This window comes from Mchenga conophoros, linkage group LG22 (assembly GCF_057382185.1).
Source record: "Mchenga conophoros isolate Kocher_MC1m ecotype Shallow Benthic linkage group LG22, M_conophoros_male_GT1.1, whole genome shotgun sequence".
NCBI classification, from domain to species: Eukaryota; Metazoa; Chordata; class Actinopteri; order Cichliformes; family Cichlidae; genus Mchenga; species Mchenga conophoros.
In genome coordinates, this window is record NC_140546.1 from 36,075,984 (window position 1) to 36,101,673 (window position 25,690).

At 39.8% G+C, this 25,690-nt stretch overlaps 1 protein-coding gene across 1 annotated transcript in view; it reads right to left on the reverse strand.

Moving 5' to 3' along the window:
* Positions 1 to 3,113: 3,113 nt before the first annotated feature.
* nxph1 (neurexophilin 1) overlaps positions 3,114 to 25,690 on the reverse strand; it is a 71,071-nt gene continuing 48,494 nt past the window's right edge. Inside the window, exon 2 of the mRNA XM_085262914.1 lies at positions 3,114 to 5,045. Within this exon, the coding sequence (XP_085119040.1) occupies positions 4,290 to 5,045 (756 nt within the window). The 3' untranslated portion in view covers positions 3,114 to 4,289. The remainder of the gene's footprint in view (positions 5,046 to 25,690) is intronic.

A 25,690-nucleotide genomic window follows, 5' to 3' on the forward strand; every position in this document is an offset into this window, starting at 1 on the left:
GTAACAGTAGCATAGTACCACAGAAACTGAAAGACGTAACAACCTAACAACAAAAATGGAAGCACAGCTAGTAATTTTTCTTTTAAATAATTTAAAAAGAAAAACAAGGTGTTGCATGACAAAACTGAAGTAGTGGCAAACTTGTGAGATATAAGAGTGACTTATGACGATCACTTTAGGTGCATTTGTATGTAAGAGATCAGGCCATTAGGTGGGTTTTTAGTTTTATTTTTTTAAAGGCCTCCATATCATTATAATGCCTGTTAATTCTGAGAACAATTATAACAATTGTATTAAACAGCTTATACTGTTTTTTTTTTTATTTTCCTTAAGCAATTGTGCTTCATTAAAAAACTGATTAGTGTCTAGTGTCAGTTGGAATTAAGAAGTTCTGCTTTTTTATATATTTGCTTCTACACTGATGGTATTTCGTTTATACTCTCCCTTGCTTGTTAAAACTGAGGATTGAGGGTAAAGTTTTGGGAGGCAGCTTCTTAATGAGGACAGCTATAAAAGTACCCCACAGACCTCCAATGAAAACACAAACCTGGCATCCACTTTAATTACTGATAAATTGTGAGCCAGCAAAAGGCAATGGATTTCCCTTCCCTAGAGGCTCTAATCTGTTTAAAGCTGAGTACTGATCCTAACTGCCGAGTTGGAGGATTTGATAGCAGGTGCCACTGTGAAGTCCCACAACAGACGCTATCAGTCTTGCATCCCAATCTCCACATCTCCCGGGGACTGAATTACAAGCTTGCCTCTGTGTGTCCAAATTTCTGCCATGTCTGATCATTCAAATCTGCTTGATCACACATGGCACTAGATTAATTATAGTCAGGCACGCTGCTTATGTGTTCTTATGTTGTCCCTGTTAGTGTGAAGGAAATGTCGAGACAGACTGTTTACACATGCACTGTTTGTACACTGCACAAATGTGAAAATCCAAAGCTGTTTAATTTAGCACAGTGCACACTAAGTGCTTAATCAGTCATTTCTTTAGCCTCAGGAAAAACACAATATTGTATACTGCTCAAAAAAATATTAGTAAACCCATAAAGATAATTAATTGCTACTAAAGATTATTACCGTTAACTACTTCATTGCATTATAATACATAAAAACTGTCTTATTGCAGAGTGTCACGCTAAAGTGTAATAAGAATCTCTGCAGTTTCTTGTTACATTTTAACATGATAATCTCTGTAGTTTCCATTTTAATGTCAAATTCATAACAAATTATCTGCATTCGCTGATTGTGACACATTTGTCACACATTCTAGAAAACTGTCAGTATAACCTGTCATTCAGTATAATCTGGTTTCTGTTTTCAGATCTACATCCACCAACTAACTCTATTATAACAGATATGTATCATATGTATGTCGATAATTTACAGTCTGTCAGGGTCTCTGGGTCTTGGAACCAGGACAATGCATTTCTGTAAGGTTTTGTGATTCTTCATTTTTATATTAACATTTTGTAGGTTTCCTTTAAATTATATTCTATTCGTTGTCAATTTATATTCAACTTAATCAAGGTTTTGGAATATTTAATTATCATTTGTGCCCTGTCTCTGTGGCTGTCCCCTTGGATACAGCAGCTGTCCCAGCAACGCAGCCCAGATAAACATAGGTTCTCTCCATCACTCTACACCAACCAAGCAAAATCCAATGCTGAGTGAGAAGGACTTGTTGCCTCCTGCTCTCTTCAAGTCTGGGGGAAAAAAAAGACTATGCTGTGCCACAAAATCTGTAGAGACTAAGAATGATAGTTTTATTCCTGAGATGGCTGATTATAACACATTCTCTTCTGTCTCCATGCCAGACTTTGTTTTCAGTTTCTGAACCGGCCACTACTTGTTTAATTTCCAAGCCTGATAATAGGCCCTTTTCTGGGAGGCACTGGGGGGTAGAGCTTACAACCCAGCGCGGCGGTGTGGGAAGCCAGATCGGGCGCCCCACTTCCAGCTCTCCTCTCTGCTCTCTCCTATCTTGTCCCTTTTGTCTTACTCCTCTCTATCATAAGAGAGAAGGCTCCAGGCATCATAAGGCTACATAAATGTTAAAGATGTAAGTATTATTTCTCAGTTGCAGTGAATAGATAGAAGAAAATAAACTATAGAAACTAAACAGAAGAAAGAGAAATAATAATTTAACATAAACCAGTGACACACTCCGGGGCCTGATCAACCCTGGCAAGGCCTCCTTGGATGAGGGTGTATAGTGATAATGGCCAAAACACCCAATGAATCCATTGGGCGTTTAACCGGAGCCTGAGCCTGTGGGTCCCACATCTGATCTGAACCAGCACCTGAGCATCCAGTGACAGTGGGTCTTGCTCCACTTGAGCCAGAGGAAAAACTGGAATTGCCATCAAGATCAGCCATCAGCCATGCTACCAGAGGTATTCCATCACTTCCATCGACGTTCTTTCGTCAACGGCCTCTGACAAAGGGTTGCTGTTGTCATCACTGGCCACCTACCAAGTGATCACAAACCTGTGAACCTGCTCCCTCACCTTCACAGGCTTCCTTGAGATTTGCACCAATGGACTCCCGGTCGGCCTTCAGAGTTGCACCATCTGTGCCGCTGATCTCCAGAGTCCTGCATTTGGGACTCACGCAGCAGCCATGACATAGTCCTATTAGTTATTCTAGAGCTGTTTAATATATGTGTGACCAAACCTCAATAAGCACACACATATGTATTTATGAGATACCACCAATTCATTTAAAATTACATTTTTTGTGCCTCTCACTGTTGCTCATGTTTTAGGCAACAAATCTTGTGTTAGATGGGGTAGGACTCATCACACAGATATCCAAGATAATGGAGAAACATATAACATCTCCTTAATGTTGTGAAAGCTTGAATTTTGAGTGAAACCTGAGTCTTTTCCTGTACTTTGTTGCAGTTCAGTTTATTATAATAAATTTTCCTTTGCCATTGTAGCCCATTGTCCTACAAAGATGGGTATGATGGTTTGCCACAAACCTTGAACAAATCATTACTGATTTAATTAACTCACACATACCAGAATTCAATTGATAAAATTTCTGATTTCTTTAATCCATCTTCATCCCCAAACCTTCCCCCAACCCAGTAAAGAAAATTTAAGTCAATACTTTTATTATATTTAGTCAGTTCTAAATCTTCTGTACATGATTTCTGTTTTCATGACATTCACACCTAGGGCTGCAACATCATTTTCTGTGTTAGAGGAACCAAGAACAAGCATAAATGGACTTTCAAGAGGACTTAGCAGAGGTGGTCAAAAACACAGCTCATGGGGCATATACAGAAGCAGCATAATTTGGATAAACTATGTACAATACAAACCATTCATACAAATTAAGCTCTAATATATAGAATTCAATACATTACATTTGCTATATTAATTGACAATGAACAAGTCTTATCCCCAAGAACCCACTGATCAGTCAGTTAATCCGGAATTTTGTCAGTTCAAAATATAGGCCAGTCATCTAACTGACTCAGTAGCTGGTTAAGTTCGTTATCGCAAAAAGCTCTCTGATGATGACCGAGGACTGATCATCTTACACTATCTGAAAGTCTGTTGTTAACAGGTTTTCTCAACTGACTGTAGAAGAAGCCAGCCTGGTAACCTCACTTATTAAACTACCTCACATTTCTAACAGCATCACACTCACATTTGAATCTTTGTTGTCATCCTCAGCCTCTTTTTCTAATAACATTTGAAGGATAGTTTTCATTCTTTTTAAACAAGGAGCTAATTTTTTTTCCATTATTCAGAATAAAATGCAGAGTGAAACTGGTACAGCAGGGGCAAACAGTCCATATACTATCAAGAGTTAATACACTGTATATTGAAATATGCTAAAAGAAAACAAGGTTATTAACATTCAGTTGGACTACAAGTGTGATGTAAAAATAACAACAAGAAAGAGCAGAGTTCAATAATGAACAATTCATACTAGTACTAACCCAAGATGACCCAAAGGCCATTGCTTTCGACAAAATTCAGCTGGAATAAATCATAATTAAGGGATAAAATTCTAACTGGTAATCCAAGGTTACTTTTAAGCAGTTTACAATTAGCACATTTTGTAAGAATTGAAAGTTGCTCTTTGCTCTTTCAGAAGATTGAACAGGGGAATCATTTGGGGAATCATTTGGGCATAGTTGACACTCTGATATGAACATGTTAAGGGACAGAAGGGCTAACATACAAATGTCTCTGGCCTGGATAGAAGTCCTAGTCTGTTCTCCACTCGACCACTATGTAGTTTGTGAGTGTATGGAAATGTCAGCCAGAGGGAAAGTAGGGAGTGTCACTGTGGTAGTTGTAGTCTGGACACACTTTCTGCACCAGTTTGTAGTCGGTGCTGTAGAAGGAAATGAAGATGCAGATGACTTTGAATGGTTTGGAGCAAAGCCAGGAGACATGGCTCTGAGTTTGCTCTTGGTAGCATGTCTTGGATGGGTCAAAGTTGCAGAGTGTGTTCTTGGCACCCTTCTCAACCTTCTCATATTCTATGCGACAGTTGAAGGACTTTGAGTCCTTGGCATCAATGACGGACTGCTGTGCTGCCACATCAAACTCAACTATCTTTGTTGGAGGGACCAAGCTAACAGACACATTGCCCTGCCCTGTGGAGTTGTGGCGAAAGTAGACACTGAAGGTGCCATTTCCATGATCTACAATCTTACCAGTGATTAGCAGGTTAAGTTTAACTGTCTTAATGTTTGAATGGAAGTCCCCCCAGCCAAACATCTTCTTAAACTTTCCTGTCTTGACCATAGGCCGCCGTTTAGCCCGTGGTCGTGAGTCCTGCAGGTCCGTGGAATTTCTCAGCCAATCCCAAAGATCCTGCTCCAAATAGGGCTCTGGAGTGTCATAGTGAAGATCCAAAGCTGTGCTGTTCTCCTTGCCTTGTAGAGTCTGTGATAGCAGCCTACTGATGGACATTTCCTTATTACTTTGTGTCCATATATGCTTAAGTGTGGATTTCAGATTTCCTGATTTGACAATGTCTGACTTTGAAGGATGAGCACTTGTAACCTGGGGAAGAGAGTAAAAAACATCTATTAGCTGAGAGTTTACATCAATATGAGGATGCTACGTTAGGATCTAGATATCTATGAAATGAGCAAATTGCAAATGACAAAACATTCCTTTCACCAGGTGCATATCTACACCAGTTAGTCACAACGTTAAAAGTTTGAAAATTGAAAACGTGAAGAAAATATTCAAATTTAATGTTTTGTATTAAAACCTTGGACCCTGGTATTAATGTGGATGTTACTTTGACACATACCATCCAGAGAGTCCATACGCATCATAACACAACACCCAGAGGATCTTCTACCACACAACACCCTGTCCCTGCACCTTGGTCCTGGCTTGTAATGCCTGATGTGTCAGCGAGCTGTTCTGGCAGTACTCAGGGGATATACAAAATATTTGGCAGGATGTTTTAATTTTATGGCTGATCGATCTTCATGGTACTGTATGGAATGACATGCAGTGTTTACATGGAAGGTTTTGATGCATGCTCCATCATGTGGGTAAGGAAATCCCCAAAAAATTGTTTCTGTTCCCCTGGATAAACTGTACATTTGCTTAATGACTGAAAATGGCACCACTGATTAACAGAGGACTGTGGGGTCAGTTTCATGATCATATACAAATTGTCATGGCTATTGATCAATGACCAAGAATACCATTCACATAGAGTTGGCGAATGGCTGCAGTCACAGCATTGTAAGATCCTTACAGACCAGGGAAGCAGAAGAACATCATATGAAAAAGGCTATGAGTAAATGTGGTTATCCCAGCTGGACATTTGTCAAAACTGGTAAGACACCTAAGGGTGCTCCAAGCGATCCAGGAGAGAAGGTCAACGGCTGCCCAGCCAAAACCCTTTATTGATCGCTTATGTGTCTGGTGTATCAGAACAGCTGAGATGCAGTTTCTCTAAACACAGTGTCTCTATAGATTTGAAACCCCCCAAAAACCCAGTGTAAAGTTCACCACAAGGATTGTGTCCCACTGGCAAATACTTTCTATGCCTCCTGTTTTTTAAAATATGCAAAATGATGTTTCTTGAGGCAACTTTTTACAACTTGGCACTGTTAAAAAACAAATAAACAAACAAAAAAATCCTAAATTGTCAAACCTAAAAGTAGGCTACACATTTCATTTTTTACACCCGTGACACAACAGCCTATAGATAAAGCGTGGATGCTACATGCATATGTATTCTCATCATCACACAAAACCATCTAGAAGGTTTTACACACACTGTTAAAATAAGAATGCATCTGCACCGTAAAGATGTCCTCGACTGCCAGAAGGATGGAGATTTAAATCTGTATTATATATTAATTTTAAAGTAAACATCTAGCAATCCTTTTTTTATATGATTTATCTTTTGTTTTTGACAAATGTGAGTAATTTTTCTTCCCTTTCAAGCCTTTCCATGACTGACATGTACTATATACAGAGATCACATCTAACATAGTACTAAATAAATTACACTGAGAAATTGAGGTACAAAGTCTGTCTTTAATCAGCCAAGTCACTCCGGGTAAATAATGTGGTGATCCTCTCTCTTCTCTAATGACTTGAGGTTGACATTTGTATATTTTATTAAAACTGTTTTGTAGATTGTGGTACTGATGTTACATTTGCCAAATTGTAACACCAAATTCATTAAAAACTGACAATGAAAACACTGTTCAACCCTTCTGCTTTAAAATGAGCTGTCATACTAGAACCCACTTGTGTATGTAAGTGTGCTTATGATTAAAGTGACACTTTTTTTCAAATGGAAGAAACTTTTATTCCATCCATCCATTTTCTTGACCACATATCCAATTAAAGCCACAGGAAGACTGGACAGGGTGACAGCTAGGGCTGGGTATCGTCACTGATTCCTATAACTGATTCGATTCCGATTCACAAGATCCCGATTTGATTGGATTCGATTTTGCATTAGAACCCTGCGGTAGATCAAAAACTGAAGAAAGGTTTTATTAGAGACATAGCTTTTGTAATTTGGTATAATTTGTAAAAGTTTAAATTACACTGCACACAACGGTAGACTGGTGCGTAATAAGCAAGCAAATAATGCAGAGAACAGATTTTATTTATGCTTGTTCAGTGAATTTTGGTCAGAGGGTGATGAAAACTGCAGCTTCAGAATCTGTGAGATGTTGGCTTTTGCAAACATGCTGTCGGCGAACAGGGAGATCTGCACTATAGCAAGTTTAGATTCATCCAGCTACCCCAACATAAATGTGAACCATGGAGAATGCTAGAGTACCCACAGTGAACCTATGGGGACAGAAATAATATGCAAGTTGCACACAGGAAGTCTGTATTTATTTAATTTTTTTAAACTTATATTCTTTGTTGAAAATCAAACATTTTAAAATGTAGAACACATTTCACAAGTTGATATAGTATTCATTCAATTCAACTCTCTTTAACGCAATAACAATTTAATTGAATTTTATTTAATTAATGCCAAATCAAAGCAACAGTCACTTCATGGTGCTTTATGCTGTAAGGTAAAGACCCCACAAAATAAGTAGTAAGTAATTAATAAATAATATTCAAGACCTTGCTATTGAAGAAAGTTATGGTTATGCCAATAATGTTTGTTTAAAATCCTACAATGTGGCTGAATTAAAGCAATTCTGCAACGATTTGGCCAAAATTCCTCCACAGCAATGCAAAAGCTTCATTATCAACGATCACAATCACAATCATCTTCTTCATCAAGCAGTTGATTGTAGTTTTAGCTTCAAAGTGTTGGATAACCAATGGTTAAGTTTAGGGAACAGTTACATTTGACATAGGGCCAGGTAGGTTTGGAAGGTTTTTTCCACTCAATTAGTGAAATCATGATTAAAAACCAGAGGTTTGTATTTACTTCAGATTTCAGGTTTGTTTGATGATCTGAAACATGTAAGTTTGACAAATATGCAAACATTAAAAATAAATAAGTGCCCAGAAAATATCCTGAAGAGTTTAGATACTTTTACAGAAAGGTATCTTAGTGTAAATGTGCATGTTGTTTAATTGTAACCCTAATGTTACCTTGAATTAACGGCAGTTAAAAAAAGCAATGATCATCATTGAATTCTTATAAGATACAAAAATAATAGTCATTAATTAATTTTTACCAACAAAAAATGAATAGTTAATGCAAACTTAAAAACATGAAGAGATCGTCCTCCTCTCTTTGTTTGTTTTTTTCTGCCTGCTTACAAGATGAAAATTGTTGCGTATCATACCAAATTGAAAATAATCAAGATAAAAGCAAAGCTTGGAATAAAAAGAGACCCAAAAAGTCCTAGCTTTGAAAAGACATTCATTGTTTCCAGATCTAACTTAGTAAATCCTGCTCTTGCTCTTGACGAAGGCGGTCACACTTTTCTCCTCTCCTCCTCCTCCTCTCCCTTAGCTTCCCTGCTTAGCTTCTTATGTCCTTGTCTAGTCTTGTGTTTTTTGTATTACTTTTCCCTGGAACACTCTCTCACAGTCTGTTCTCTAAAACCTAAAAGAGGAATTATGGATTGGATCAACTGGTCCCTAAATGCAATTGACACCCCTTTCTCAATGAGAAGTTTGGGCTCGGGTGAGCCTGAGTGCTGAAGATATCTACCTATTCGGAACCATGATAACAGGGTTCTGGCTGATCGGAGCTGGCTTGGCCCTGACTTATCGAAGAATTTAGAAAGCGGAACCGGCTGTTCAAACCCCCACAAGGCTGCCCACTGGGATTGAAACGATGGGAGAGGCGTGAGTTTCTCAAAATGGGCTCATTGAGTGCAGCACGGATAAGATCTTGGAGAGGCTACGGCTGCTGTGAATACTCAGAATAAGATCTCTGACTGCAGACTGGATTACATCTCGGAAGGGCTCGCTCAGAATAACATCTCTGGGTGCAAATTGGATGACATCTCGGGGAGGCACACTGCCGTGAGTTCTCAGAATCGGCTCCTCGAGCACAAGAAATGACAACATCACAGAACGCTAGTATGGCGAAGCTCACGGCTCTCCAACGGGAGATTGAGAGACCAGTGTTGGACTGTAGAACTGCTTTGAAATTCATATGAGCTGTTCGCACTAAAGTAAAAAGCACCATCACTTCATGCGGATACCCTTTCGGCGCCAGCTGCGGTCTCAAGGCTGGAGCTGAACAACAACACCCTGATAACGACTGTGTTTAGTCTGTTCCTTCCCATTCCATGCAAGGCCACCTGGGTTGGCTGGAAAACTGTTTACTTAGCCTAGCAGGGCGAAGGACACTGTCTCAGCTGAACTCTGGACACACACACACATACATATACACTGATATGCACACACTCATCCCCCCTCCCTTTCCAAACGCCTTCGACGCTTATTCCCTTCCGATGCTGACGGTGGATCAAGGAGACCAGTGCACGCAGCCCCGGATGTACTGTCTAATTCGGCTGTCTCTCACCCTTTACCCACCCCTGTTGCTTGTCATGTGTTTCTTTGGTGTATTAAGAGTTTTTTCATGTGCAGAGGTGTTTTTTTCTGTTCTCAAACTGATCTCCCTGTTGGAGCTCAGTCTGGGGGGAGTTATTTTTTCTCCTTATCTTTCCTCCAAATTTTTCATTGTTATACCTCTCTGACCTGTCTTCCCCATGTGATGTTTTGTGTAATGTATGTATGGTCGGAGGGTAAGATGGCGCCGCCATTGCGTACAATAGGTCGGCAGCCTTATGAAATTTCCCTTTGTGGGACTAATAAAGGTATATCAAATCAAATCTAAATACCATCTCACCAGGGGCGATTTTAGCCCAATGAATCAAAATTAATCAAAGAGTTCTCACTTTTTTGACAATATTTGCTGTTTGTGTAAACACTACTAAAAATATAAAAAACATACAGTACTTAATTGAGACATAACATTTTAACAACAAAAGCATAGATACCCCCCTCCCAAAATGGTTTGTTCCAGCTCGCCTCTCCCCTACTCTGGCTCTAGCGCCATTTCTGCCAGAGCGATGGTAAATGGTAAATGGCCTGTATTTGTATAGCGCTTTAGTCATATGGACCCCAAAGCGCTTTACACTACATTCAGTCATCCACCCATTCACACACTGGTGATATCAAGCTACATTGTAGCCACAGCTAACCCTAACCCTAACCCTAACCCTAATGGCAAAGTTCAGAAAAGAGTATCTAAGCTTAAGAAATTAAATATGTTGTAATTAAAACCCTTGAGCATTATAATAATTATAATAATAATAAGCTGGCCAAAGGAGAAGATGGAAGCCTCTGACATCAAGACAAGGAAACTCCTGACTATACATAGAGGGTTTCACCCCAAGTCCAGCACCCTGAGACTGTACGCTAAGCGGAAGGAAGGAGGCTGGGGACTGGTGAGTGTCAGAACCACAGACCAGGATGACACAATGAACACTCTCGAGTACATCAGGAAGAATGCCAGAACTGATTGTGTACTTAGTGAATGCCTCAGGTAGCAGAAGCCCAAGAAAGAGGGCAAGAGGAAGAACCATCACTAAAGGACAGGCCCGGTACTGTGTATATATCCAGTAGATAGAGGAAGCAGCTGACATCTAGAAATCCTACCAGTGGTTTGACTAGGTTGGTCTGAAAGACAGCACAGAGGCACTAATCATGGCAGCACAGGAACAAGCTCTGAGCACAAGATCCATAGAGGCTGGGGTCTATCACACCAGGCAAGAACCCAGGTACAGGATGTGTAAAGATTCCCAAGACGCTAGCAGGCAGGGCATACATGGAACGCCAGAACCAAGTGGCATAGTATACAGAAACATCTGTGTGAGTATGGAAATACCGAGGGCAAAATAGGGAAAGCTCCCTAGGGCGGTCGAGAATGACTGAGGCTAAGACCCTGTTGGACTTACAGATACAGAGGGGCGCAAGAGGGAATTTTTTTTAATATATGTAACATTTTGTATGTGAAGTGGATGTTGTGTGATTACAAGAATTGTCAAAAACAAACAAACAAACAAACATATTTTATTAATATTCAGAGATGGGCAGTAACATGTTACAATTACTGTATTGCTGTAATCTGATTACTTTTTTCAAGTAACGAGTAAACTAAGGGATTACGATTGCAAAAAAAAGTAATTCGATTACACTTACTTTCCCCTTAAGCACGCTGCATTACTGCGTTACTAAACTGTGATTTTGTTTGAGAGAGTGTCTCATGACAATGACGCAAGCGTGTGCGACGGCTGTGGAAGCACGTATGTAAATCAACAATAGAAAACATGGAGCGAGGGATGGAGTACGATCGTGCATCATTTAATACTTGGAAATACCGACATTACTTTGAATTTGACTTTTTCAAAAGCGACAAAAACATAAGCATACGTTGTACACTCTGCATAGGAAGAAAACTTCCACATCAAAAAATTCCGCTTCCAACTTGAGCAAGCACCTAGCACAAGAATGTTAAATTGACAGAAAACCCCCAGGATCCCCCCACTGAAATGACCGCTGTGGCTCAGATGGACCCACTCCTGCTAAACAGATTAAACTAGACATAAGAGCGACAGGACTTAGTGCCGCTGAACTGAAGAAGCTCGTCGCTGCCTATATCGTCGAGAACATGTTGCCTATTTCCACTGTAGACTCTGAATCATTCCGAAGCATTGTAGGAAAAATACCAACTAAAAGTGGTGTCAAGCTGCCCTAGAGAAAGTCATTTGTAGGATACCTTGAGAGAGAATATGACAAAATGAACTCTACAGGCCGATCTCAAATCTCCCGTTTTTAAGTAAGATCATTGAAAAAGCAGTTTCTCAACAGCTCAGTTACTTCTTAAAACAGAATAATTGCTACGATGCCTTCCAGTCAGGTTTTAGACAGAACCACAGCACTGAAACCGCTCTGACCAAAGTGTTTAATGACATATGTCTGAATACAGACAGTGGAAAAATGTCAGTCCTAGTTTTACTGGATCTCAGTGCAGCATTTGATACAGTTGACCGCAACATATTACTCAAACGACTGGAGAACTGGACAGGTCTTTCAGGAACTGTACTAAACTGGTTCAAAACATACGTAGAAAACAGGAAATACTTTGTATCAATAGGTAACTTCACATCTGAGCAGACAAGTATCACATGTGGAGTTCCCCAAGGTTCCATCTTGGGACCCCTTCTGTTTAACATCTACATGCTCCCACTGGCACAGATTATAAACAACAACAAAATAAACTATCACGGCTATGCAGATGACACACAAATATATATCACAATGTCACCAGGAGACCGAGGCCCTGTACAGGCTCTTGGTAAATGCATTGAGGAAATCAATGACTGGTTGTGCCACAATTTTCTCCAGCTAAACAAAAACAAAACTGAGGTAATAGTCTTTGGCGCCAAAGAAAAACGATTACAGGTCACCAGAGAACTTCAATCTATACATCTAAAAACCACAAACCAGGCGAGAAATTTGGGTGTAGTGATGGATGCAGACCTAAACTTAGAAAAACACATTAAGACAATAACAAAGTCAGCTTACTATCACCTCAAGAATATATCAAGGATAAAAGATCTGATGTCTCAACAGGACCTGGAAAAACTAGTCCATGCATTCATCTTTAGTAGGCTTGATTACTGTAACAGCATCTTTACAGGTCTACCTAAAAAATCAGTCAGACAACTACAGCTCATTCAGAACTCTGCTGCTCGAGTCCTCACTAAGACCAAAAAAGTGGACCACATCAGTCCAGCTCTGAGGTCCTTACACTGGCTGCCTGTCCGTCAGAGGATAGACTTTAAAGTTCTGATGCTGGCCTATAAAGCTCTGAATGGTTTAGGACCAAAATACATCAATGACCTCCTGACCCAGTATGAACCATCCAGATCCCACAGGTCATCTGGATCCGGTCTTTTATCAGTTCCCAGAGTCAGAACCAGACACGGAGAAGCTGCATTCAGCTTTTATGCTCCTTATATCTGGAACAAACTCCCAGAAAGCCTCAGATCAGCTGAAACACTCAGTTTATTTAAATCCAGGTTGAAGACTCACCTGTTCTCAGCTGCATTTGAATAAAGCACCAAATCCACACTTTAAGCTTAAATTTCAAAACTTACATTTAACTACTGATTTTATCTACTGTTCTGATTTTATCTGTTTTGATTTTATATACTGTTGTTTGTTTGTTTGTTTGTTAATTAGTTAGTTAGTTTATTTGCTTGTTTTATTCAATTTTAAATCATGCTTTTTATTTGTTCTTGTTTCTAATGTCTCTGTAAAGCACTTTGAATCACCTTGTTGTTGAATTGTGCTATACAAATAAACTTGCCTTGCCTTGCCTTGCCTCTAACTTAAAGGCTACACTCGAAGAGGCAGAGTTTGTTTCCACTACTGCTGACATCTGGACGGTAAATAATAAAAGCTTTATGGGTGTAACAGTTCACTGGATTAATTCCACATTACAATGCAACAAGGCCCCCCTAGCATGCAAGAGAATTAAAGGCAGCCATATCTATGATGTAATCGGAGCAGAGATTGAAGAAATCCATTCATTATATGGACTACAAGACAAAGTTGTTGCCACTGTAATGGATAATGCATCTAATTTTCCTAAAGCATTCAGAGTATATCAGCCCTGTCATTTGGAGTCTGAATCTGAAAATGAAGAAGGTGATGACGAGGAACCGACCTTTACTGATGTCATAGAAGCTCTTTCAACCACATCTGGTGATGCACAGTTTAGCCACCCTCAACACTACAGATGTGCATCGCACACAATTAACTTGATTTCAACAAGCAATGTTGACAAACATCTAAATTCCTGTGCAGACACCAAGGCTGCATATAGGAGTAGCATTGCAAAATGTTCTGCTCTTTGGACTAAAGGAAGTCAATCAACATTAGCCTCTGAACAGGTGGAGGAAGTCAGCCAGAGGAAACCTAATGGTACTGACATCCACAAGGTGGAATTACCTGTATGAGGCCATTTCTAGAATCATCACAATTCCCTTAAATGAACTTAATCCCCTCTGTGTAAAACTGGGAATCAAGTGCCTTAATGAAAGGGAGTACCAGTTCTTGAAAGAGTACTGTGCTGTGATGAAGGCCCTGACAGTGGCTCTGGACATCTTACAAAGGGATGAGTGCACCTATGGGGCTTTACTACCAACACTCACAAGCCTGATGTCAAAGACGCTTGCCCTGAAAGATGACCTCTCTAGATGACCTCTCTAGAAAGACCTCTGTAAAGGTAAGATTATTATTGGATAATTGCTTTGGGTGGATTTGTTAAACTTATTATACGCTTCACAGTGGGTGGATGTTATACGTAGCTTTAAGCAGCGTGTACAATTATTAAAATGATAGAATAAAAGACCAAGTATTCACCCCTTGTTAAATATCAGGGATATTGATCATCATTGATTATGAATATTAATCATAATATCAACAAAACCAAAATTAAATCTCATACAGTATTGATAATAGAAAATATAGATGGTTTAGGGCGGTAAAGCCCACAAAATAATGACAATAGGTAATTATATAGTAAAATAATTTTATTCTTAGATGCATCATATTGTATGTTACAGGCCCTCAAGACTTGATGCTGTTCTGGACAGCCAAGAAGGACTTCTCGCAGCGGCCACTTGTCCCAAGTTTAAACTTTGTTGGTTGAGAGATGAGTCTAGGAGAGTATGTGAAGGAGCTCCTGATAACAGAGTGTCGTAAACCTGCTCCTGCAACTGACAACACTAATGTGTCCCAAATGCCAGCCAGCCAAATGCTTTTTCTCAGCAGAAAAAGAAGTAACCGACTATTTAAGGTCAGACTATGAGCTTGAGATTCTGAATCAGTTTCCAAATCTCAAAAAGATGTACATGAAATACAACAGGCCAACTCCATCCAGTGCACCAGTGGAACGGCTGTTCAGTTTAGGTGGATTGGTGCTTTCCCCAAAAGGAACAGACTGTCTGATAGAAGGTTTGAGAAGCTTCTGCTGATGCGATATAACCACTGTTTCAGTCCAAAAGAAAACAATAAAACATCGGTCTTTTTCAGGGTTGCCACAAAATGAGACTGGATTAACAGCCTATATGTAGCATGCAATAGCATTTTCTGTTTTGGTAATCTCATTATTACTCCTCTCTGCACTTTACCAACTGTTAAAAGATGTTATTGTTAATTTTATTTATTTTATTTATTTATTTATTTTGTTGTATTTATGTGAAAGGATGTGTGTGTATACACAAAAAATAATTTTATGTTATATACTGGAATATGCAGAAATACAGTTTAAGCCTTTATTTTCTTAAAATATGGTGTAATGTGCAGAAATATGTTTAAATGTTAAGCAAATTTATTAAAGTCAAAGATTGTTGAATTTAATTTTTTTTTTTGGACGCAATGTTTATTAAGTTAAGATTAAAAGTAATAAACTAATTTTTAAAAAGACACTTTTCAATTTGATTCACTTTTATATGTTGGATTATGCAAAAAAATAGAATTGGGCCAAAAGGTCTATTGGTTTGTGACGCATTCAGGTTGTGTATCATGTTTTTGAAAAGTGACTAAGTAACTAAGTAACTAATTACTTTTGAAAATAAGTTGCCCCAGTATAATGTGAATTACCCATAATTTCCTTTTTGACAAAGAATATAGTTAGGGTTGGATCAGGTGTCACTGAATTCCCCCTTAGTTACACTGTAATAGGTCAAGGTAGCTGGGGGCTTCCCATGATGATGATTTCTTCTTCATTCACCTTTTTTTTCACACACTGTTTATACGCCACTCTGCATTTAATCACTAGTTATTATTAATCTCTAGTTCTCTTCCACTCTTCCTTTGTTTGTCATATCTTCCTCCCCCTTACTCCAACCAGTCACAGCAGATGACCACCCCTCCCTGAGTCTAGCTGTTTTTGTTAAAAGGGATTTTTTCTTTCCCGAGTTTGCTAAAGCATTTTCTCATAGGAGAAAATGTATTGATTTAACTTACAATCTAAAGCACCTTTGTCATGTGGAGTCTACAGTTTTCATGATTTTGTCCACAAGTCACCACTTCCTCCCCACTTGGCTCCACCTCCCCAAACACTCAGTCTTTATTCATTCGCCTGAGCCTGCTTCCTGGGTCTGTATTAGACAGCATTATGACAGCCTTAAGGCAACAGTTGTATTGATTTAGTGCTATACTGCGGGAAAAATAGGTATTGAACACATCACTAAAAGAACATGTCACCAATTTTCTAAGTAAATATATTTCTAAAGGTGCGATAAAATTCTCACTAGATGTAACAACCCATCCAACCCACACATGCCAAGAAGTCAAAGCACTGATGTCCATAAATTATAAGTAATAATAAGGCGTGACCAAGGAATAAAATATTGAACACATGAAGTGAAAAGGGGGTGCATTTAAAGCTGGCTGATCAACATTTAGACAAGCTTGTGAAATACTGGGACAATATAGTCTGTTCAGATGAGGCCAGAATTGAACTGTTTTGATGCCTTAATACACACCGTGTTTGGATTTTAAAAGTCACTGCACATCAACCCAAAAACACCATACCAACTGTGAAGTTTGGAGGTGGAAACATCATGGTATTAGGCAAGGCAAGGCAAATTTATTTGTATAGCACAATTCAACAACAAGGTGATTCAAAGTGCTTTACAGAGACATTAGAAACAAAAACAAATAAAAAGCATGATTTAAAATTGATTAAAACAAGCAAACAAACTAACTAACTAAACACACACATATTAGGCAATTTTTCTGCAAATGGCACACTTCATATAAGGAAAAATGTATCGAGACATTCCTGTCTCAAAACCTGCCGCCATCTAACAGGATGATGAAGATGAAATTAGGATGGATGTTTCAGCAAGACTGTCACATGCCATGATACACAGCACTTTGTTTTTCTGTTGCTCTTGTCTTTCAGGTGTCAAGCCTCCACCTATTGGCCCATTCAAAGATAATTGGCATATGCCTATTGGCTAATCTGGGCACAGTAGCCCAGCGGTCCCCAACCTTTTTTTGCCATGGACCGGTTTATGTCCGACAATACTTTCACGACCGGCCTTTAAGTTGTCGCGGAAAAATACAACAAATAAAACCTGTAAAGGTACCAAAAAAAGTAAGATTTATTCATAACACACAGGAAAAGACCCAGGGAAACTGAGTTAACAATAAAAACTATTAAAAATAATGATAAAAATCAATAAAACCCTTGAAAACTACACATTTCACGCCCGAACCTCAACTCTTGTTGGTACCAAACGACCAGTACCGGTCCGTGGCCCAGGGGTTGGGGACGGCTGCAGACCAATCGCTTGCCAGGGATCATTACAAAAGAGCAGCTTCCTGGCCAGCTTCTGATGTTCTCTAAACGTTTGTTTGTAGGCTTATGTGTATGTGAGTGTTTTGGTGGGAGGCTGGACAGGTAAGATTGGGGTACCCCATACACTTGCAACTGGGCATTTATTGTTAAAAACACTAGGTTATACGCTTGATGCCACTTTTGTATGTTTTGACTGACCTTTTTTTGTCAAGCAGCTAGACAGACCTTTTGTTTTGTGTATTGTTTTATTTAGACCTTAGGAAAGAAGTCAGCCTCTTTTTGTTTTCTTAATTTAATTTCTTAATTTTGATTTGTTTGAGTTTATGATTGTCAAGGCACAGTAAACCATCAATAAAAACTGCCTGACTGTAACCTAGCCGTTGTCCCTCTCCTTCATTAATTGTGGTTGTCTTGTGTTGCCGTCTCGAAGCTGTCATCACCAACAAACGCTTTTGTACAAACTATTAAATAATTTTCTGTAAGCGTGTTCAACACTTTTTTCTCCGTGTCAATTCTCATTATATTTTAGGGTCTTTATCTTACAATATAAAGCTCATTGAGGAAACTATTGCTTTGATTTGGTGCTATAACAACTACATTTAATTGAATTAAAATTTAGATTACACATAACTTAATTTATGGACATCTATGATTTAATTTCTTTGCATGTGTGGATTGAATGGGTTGCTACAGACATCTGCTGAGAATTTCATGTCAATAGCATTTTTAGAAATACATTTACATTTAGAAAACTGGTCACATGTTCAATACTTATTTTACCCACTGTATAAAAAAAATTGAATTGAATTAAAAATTAAATGATCCTCAGGTAGTAGTAGGGGCTCATGGTGTGTAAAGATAATATGCACACAACATTACATCACCAGCAGCCCAAGGTCTAAGGTACTAATCAGAAGGTTGGTGGTTCAAGCCCTGTTTGCACCAGTATCTTGGCCAGGAATATTTTGCAAGTATTCTTGGGCAAGATATTGAACCCCAAGTTGTTTTTCCAATATTTTCATCAGTTTGAACACTAATTAGAAAACATGTAGAAAAAAGAAAAAATATAGAAAAAGTGCTTGTATGAATCTTTTGTACTGGTTAATAAGACATGTTGTATAATGCGCTTTAAGTCCCCCATTAGACTACGCCTAGGACATCAATGGGCTTACTGAGTGTATCACCGACTACATAACTTTCTGCACCAACCCCATTGTTCCAGCTCAGACTGTCCAATCGTTTCCCAAATACCAAGCTGTGGGTGACTAAGGGCATCAAAGCCCTCCTCAGTGACAAGAAGAGGGCTTTCAGAGGCTACGTCCACACTAGCCCAAATAAATTTGAAAACAGCGTTTTCATCTCAAAATGCTCCGCGTCCACACTATCATTTTCAGTCTTTTTCACAGAGTTGTGCGTCCATATTGAAACGGCCGAAAACGCTTACCTTCCAGTACTGCGCATGCGTGAAACGCAAGACGATTCGACCTGCCTCGTTTCTGTCTGCCGTTTATTTACTTTCCGGCCATTTGAAGTGTCAAGGAAAAGTTTTTTAAATGGACTAACAATGAGGTGGAGTTGTTGCTGCGAGTAACACAAAAGTACAAAGTTGTAAAAGCGAGTGAGAATTAAAGAATTTGAAGAAAAGCTATCTAAAGCATGTACAAACTGATATTAATCTTTAACCCTTTGAGGTCCACACCAAGAAAAAAACAATGGAAAGATTTTTTGTTTGCATTTCTTATTGATTTGGGTGAGTAAGATAAGATAAGATAAGATAAGATAAGATAAGATAAGATAAGATAACCTTTATTAGTCCCACACGTGGGAAATTAGTTTTGTCACAGCAGGAAGTGGACAGTGCAAAAGTTATGAGGCAAAAATTAGAATACAATAAGAATAAATACAGTACACAACTGTACAGAATAGAATAAAATACTATATACAGTAGAATAAAATAAAATAAATATACAATAAGATAAAAATAGAATACAAATACAAATACTATATACAACTGAGTAAAATACAACGATGACAGAAAGGATTATTGCACTTAGTATTATTGCATATGTATGGATGTGTGTGCTTGATCAGTTAAAGTCTTTATTATGGAGTCTGACAGCAGTGGGGAGGAAAGACCTGCGAAATCTCTCCGTCCCACACCGTGGGTGCCGCAGTCTCCCACTGAAGGAGCTGCTCAGTGCTGTCACAGTCTGCTGCATGGGGTGGGAGATGTTGTCCATCAGGGATGACAGCTTAGCCGCCGTTCTCCTGTCACTCACCACCTCCACTGGGTCCAGAGGGCATCCTAGAACAGAGCTGGCCCTTCGGATCACCCTGTTCAGTCTCTTCCTGTCCCCAGCAGAGATGCTGCCGCCCCAGCAGACCACACCATAAAAGATAGCAGAAGCCACAACAGAGTCATAGAAGGTCTTCAGGAGTGGGCCCTCCACTCCAAACGACCTGAGTCTCCGCAGCAGGTACAACCTGCTCTGCCCTTTCCTGTAGCTGAGTTATGAGTCCAGTCCAGTCTATTGTTCAGATGAACACCAAGGTACCTGTAGCTGTCCACAGCCTCAATGTCCATACCTTGGATGTTCAGTGGTTGCAGTGGAGAATGCTTGTGCCTGCGGAAGTCTACCACCAGTTCCTTGGTTTTACTGGCGTTGATCTGGAGGTAGTTCAGCTGGCACCAGTCCACAAAGTCTTGGGTCAGACCTCTGTACTCCTTGTCGTCCCCATCAGTGATGAGGCCGACTATTGCAGAGTCATCAGAGAACTTCTGCAGGAAGCACTGGGTGGAATTGTGGGAGAAGTCTGCAGTGTAGATGGTGAAGAGGAACGGAGCCAGAACCGTTCCCTGTGGGGCCCCCGTACTGCAGACGACCCTGTCCGACACACAGCCCTGAGTCCTCACATACTGTGGTCGGTCGGTGAGGTAGTCCAGGATCCAGGTAGTGAGGTGATGGTCCACTCCAGAGTTCACCAGCTTGTCCTTTAGAACCGAGGGAAGAATGGTGTTGAAGGCACTGGAGAAATCAAAGAACATGATTCTCACAGTGCTTCCAGCGGTCTCCAGGTGAGCGAGGGAACGATGTAGGAGGTGAATGACGGCATCATCCGCTCCAATGCCAGGCTGGTAGGCAAACTGAAGTGGGTCCAGTGATGAGCTTATTAGGTGCCGAAGCTGAGCCAGGACCAACCGCTCCAGGGTCTTCATCAGGTGGGATGTCAGAGCCACCGGCCTGTAGCTGTTGAGGTCCTTGGGGCGTGAAGTCTTTGGCACTGGTACAACACAGGAGGTTTTCCAGAGCTGTGGGACTCTTCCCAACCTCAGGCTCAGGTTGAAGAGGTGCTCCATCACCCCACACAGTTGGTCCGCGCAGGACCTGACGACCCTCGAGCTGATGCCATCTGGACCCGCTGCCTTCTTGCCATTAATCCTCCTCAGTTCCCTCCTAACCTGGGTGGTTGAGAGAGACAGGCTGGAGCCTTGTGTTGAGTGTGTATTGGATGCTGCAGTTGGGGGTGGGGGGGAGTGAGCAGGGTGAATAGAGGAGGTGTGAAGTGTCTGAGGTGGAACAGCAGCAGTGGGGGTGGGTGAGTCTGCAGCCGATGTTGCAGACTGCCTCATGGCTGAATCAAATCTGTTGAAGAAATGATTCAATTCATTTGCCCATCTCACATCCCTACCAGTAATAACCACAATCAATAATTTTTTTTCAATAGACCCTGTAGTTTTTAAAATATTGATCTCTACCAAATGGTTGAGATGTCACTTAATGGTAAAAGTATGAAATGTCATGCAAATACAAGTGCATTATATAATACAGTTGAAATTGTATTTATAATTATAATTTAATTAATAACAAAAACTATCCAGCGCATTGGATACAGTTTATTTCTAGTAGCATGCCAGTGAACATTGCTGTTTTCATTCCATCAAAGGACAGGATTATATCAAACTACAAAATACATAGTTTTTTAATCTGCAAATGTGAAAAATGTGCTACAGCACAAAATACTCACATTCAGGCCACTTCTGATTGAACGGTACTGTGCAAAATCATTTTTCTTTTTAAAAAATAAATAAATAAAAACAGTGCAAATGAAGCACATCTGCATGTGGTTTTGGTCGTTGGGGTCTTATGGTGTAGCATTGATTCTGTGGTCTTGGAGAGCTGAATCATGGTTGTCCAACTCTAGATGCTGGCTTGTTAACTTTTTGAGAGCCATCGGTTTCTGGTCCAGTAGGGCACTGTCCCTCTTATAGACCAGGTATTAAAGTCATGTCACTGGAGAGTGGCATTAGTTGAACATCCCTTCGGCGGATATTAGCTACTCACAAATGGCACCCTTACAAACTCCAGCTACTGCAGCATCTCAACGAGGATGACCCAGATCGGCGCACAGAATTTGCAGAATGTGCAAAACAAAAACATTAGCGTCCATCGTGCGTGGGAAAAAAACTTCTTTTTACAGCGAAAAAACCCCTAAACTTCCAAACGAGCACCGAGTAGCTACGACGTAATGGGAAATTCACAGAGAAACTCGCGGATTCTTCCATTGAAGATGGAGCAGGGTAAACCTCCGCCTACCTCAGTCCTGCTTTACAGGTGAAAATAGAGCAACAGGACCGCTAGTCTTTGACTTTATTTATTTTCTGCTGTGTTTTACTTGCATCTATTTGAAAGAGTGAGTGTAAACACAAAAAATATTTTATTTTATGTGCTGGAATGTGTAGAAAATAGGTTTAAATGTTAAACTAATTTATTCAAGTCAGAGAATGTTGCATATAATTAAATGTTTGCTTGATGCATAAAGTTAAAAGATTAAAACTGATAAAACAAGTTAAAAAAGATACTTTTCCATTGGATTACATTTTGTATGATGGATTATGCAGAAAAAGTAGAATTGGGCTGAAAGATCTATCGCTTTATCACCTATTCGGGTTGTAAATCGTGTTTTTAAAAAGTAACTAAGTAATTATTTACTTTTGAAAATAAGTAATCAGTAAAGTAACGGGATTACTTTTTTGGGGAAGTAATCAGTAATTAGTTACTGATTACTTTTTTCAAGTAACTTGAGCAACACTGGTAATAAGTAGGGGTGGGTTTTGATTATCCTAACCCTATTTAGAGAGAAAGAGAGAGAGAGCTCTACATGAAGTGTGATTTTATCTTGGTGGAAGCAAAACAGCAAAAGTAAAAGGAAATTCGTGACGATGTTTATGTGAAGCGAATGTGAAGCATAGTTTGGATCGTCTTTGGCTGCTGGTTCAGTCAAAATTGTTTGGAGAGAGATACAACCACAGCTTCAGAATCTAGTGCAAAAAGGACGTAAACACAAAGCGCCCGCCGACGCTTCAAAATCAGTGAGCTGTCGGCTTTCAGACGCCGTGTCCGTGTCCGTGTATGTGCCGTCGGGTGAGAAAGGTGACATCTCACTGATTCGGATGCGCTGGGTCCACGTTTTGTGTTTATGTCTTTGTGCAGAATCAGTGTACCTGCTCTCATTTACTGTTTTAGCTGTTTGGTGGTTGTAGAAATTTTGTGAGGTTTAACCTGAGATTCTGGCGTTTCGGGCAAAATCGGCCAGAATCTCAAAATAAATTTATTTTTAAATGAATTTTAATGAATTGATATCATATTATCCAAGCCAGAATCGGTTTTAATTGATAAGTCGATAATCAAAACCCACCCCTACTGTCAAGTGACATACATCTGTTCAGTAAGTCCTCTAACACTATCATATATCAAAAAATTATATCTTCCTGTCTTAGTTTAATCAAAAACACTCAAAATATGTTGGATGGTTTTTTGTTTCCGTGTTCCTGGTTGGGAGAAGGATAAGAAGAGCCAACAGTTTCCATTCACAGTGCCTTCTGGTGGATTTTTTTGGCATTACAGATGTAAACCAATTGGTAGAAAAGACTCAACAAGGTAGGTCAATTTCAGTGAAAGCCTCAGTTAGATATAGGGTCTGAAAATGTGCTCTAGCAATTGGTTGACCAGAACGTTAAAGGGTTTTAATAGGGCTGTCAAAAAATTGACAACTGCTGTGTAATGCCCTCCACTATCTTAGTTTAATTGGTCACATGACTGCATCACATGACTAAAATTTGTCATCATTTTCGAAAAGGCTCCGGGTTCACTGTCCACACTGCGATGCGAAAATGGTGTTTTCAAATGATTCCGCTTTGGAGAGCATTTTCAAAACGCTGCATTTTCCTTGAAGGAAAACGCCATCTCAAGGTGGACGGAAGGCCAAAACGGAGAGAAAAAGATGCGTTTTCAAATGAAAACTGTTTCAATCCAGGAGTTCAACGTGGACATTGTGGAGGACTATAAATATCTTGGAGTATACATCATAGCTGGACTGGCCATCGGGCGTACCGGGCATTTGCCCGGTGGGCCGCTGGCGATTTTTTGTTTTTATGGGCCGATGGATTTTTTTTTTTTTTTTTAGGAAGGGTATATATAATGAAAGGTGTTGGATTGGCCAATTGGTCATGATCGACTCTGGGCTGGACCAATTACAGCCGAGGAGGCCGGATGCACCCTCCCCCTTGTTTAGCAATCACGTGATTTTCGCGCATTGCATGCCGGGAACTCGTGGCAAAACAATCCAAGTACCGCATCAAATGCAAGCATTTGCAGCACCGCAAAACGTTCATTCTCCGGTTCCAATACCTTCTTGTTTTTTCTTTGCCGCACAAAAAAGGAATGTACAAAACAAAAGGAGAACAATGCTGGTCCGTACAAAGACAGACTCGACGAAAAGACAAAGAAAAGATACGAGGAAAAAAATCAAAGGAGTGAAAGGGTCAGACCCTTACGAGTGGACAAAAGACGTTAGCGTGCTGCCCAACTTTCACCACGCTCATATTTATAATTATACGGTTCTTGGAGTGAGTGCATACACTCATGAAGTTTAGTAACTTCAGGTCACTGCAACAAGCCCAGGTACAGTTTACCGACGGATGGGTACAGGACCTTGAAATGCACCGCGTAGAACGAAAGACCATTGTACGAACAAAGGTAAGTTTACCAGTTTCACAAATCGTCATCATAAATACACATTCGTTAACCGTTTATTAATATAACCTTTGAGCTCAACGGTAATTAATTAGTAGTGGAAATAATTTCTGGTAGCATCACAGAAATGTAGCAGTGACAATAATACTGTATGCTGTAATCGTACTGGGCAATTAGTGATACAAAACAACTGTTTTATCCTGTGAATAAAAGTATATGTTTTTGTCAATGTACCATGGTAATAACAGAAGCGAAACACAATATTGTGTCAGGACAATTCACTATTTATGCACAATAAATAAAGGAGCATAGCGCGACAATTTCTGTTCAGCGCCAGACTTGCTTGTAACCTATATCACCAATTATGTTATGAAAAATGACGTATTAACTACAACAGCAGACCGACCTTTGTGGGTATGCTTGGAGCAGACTAACATGTGAGCTGGAGTGCTCTGAGACGTTATATTTGGTATATCCAGACCATCCGTCGGCTCTTACTTCGGAAACATGGCTTAAAACATTTCTCTTCAACGACGTAATCCGATAAAAAAAAAAACGATCTCTTTACCCGTCGGCTTCCCGTGGCTGTCATGCGACCGGCTATTGCAGTTAATAATACAACAGCTTCTTGCCATTTTTTGTGTTTCTTTTTATCGCTGTGTAACTGATTTCAATTGAAAGCCTGCGTGCGCTAGTACCTCTTGCCACAAGTTCCCAGAATCCTTTGCGGTTTTACCCCTGAATGACGTCACATTTATCCTGGTGGGCCGGTCTCTAGTCAAAATGCCCGGGCCGATTTTTTGTCCCAGTCCAGCCTTGGTATACATAGACAACTGGACTGGGTTAAACACACCACTGCACTTTACAGGAAATGCCAGAGTTGTCTCTATTTTCTGAGGTGGCTGAGGTCCTTCAACATCTGTCGGACAATGCTCAGGATTACTGAAGTTTGGCCAGCTGGTATACAATGATGTGCTACACAGCTATGTTAGCATACTATACAAGCTGGAAAATGAACGCTAACTTTTTTCCACTCCGTAAAAGTTAACGTGAGGGTTCCCGAAGGTTAGGGACAAACGCAATCGCATGGCAGGATGCTGTAAACAGATAATCCATTCACAATACGAGATTAGTCATCATCATCATTGTTTATTTATATAGCACTTTAAAAACACACCTGGTAGACCAAAGTGCTGAACAATACAACTATAAATGATAATAATATAAGAACTGAACAAAACAATAAAATTAATAAAAATGTATAAAAATGTCAGTCACCCACAGAGTAAAAAGCCAGAGAATAAAAATAGGTT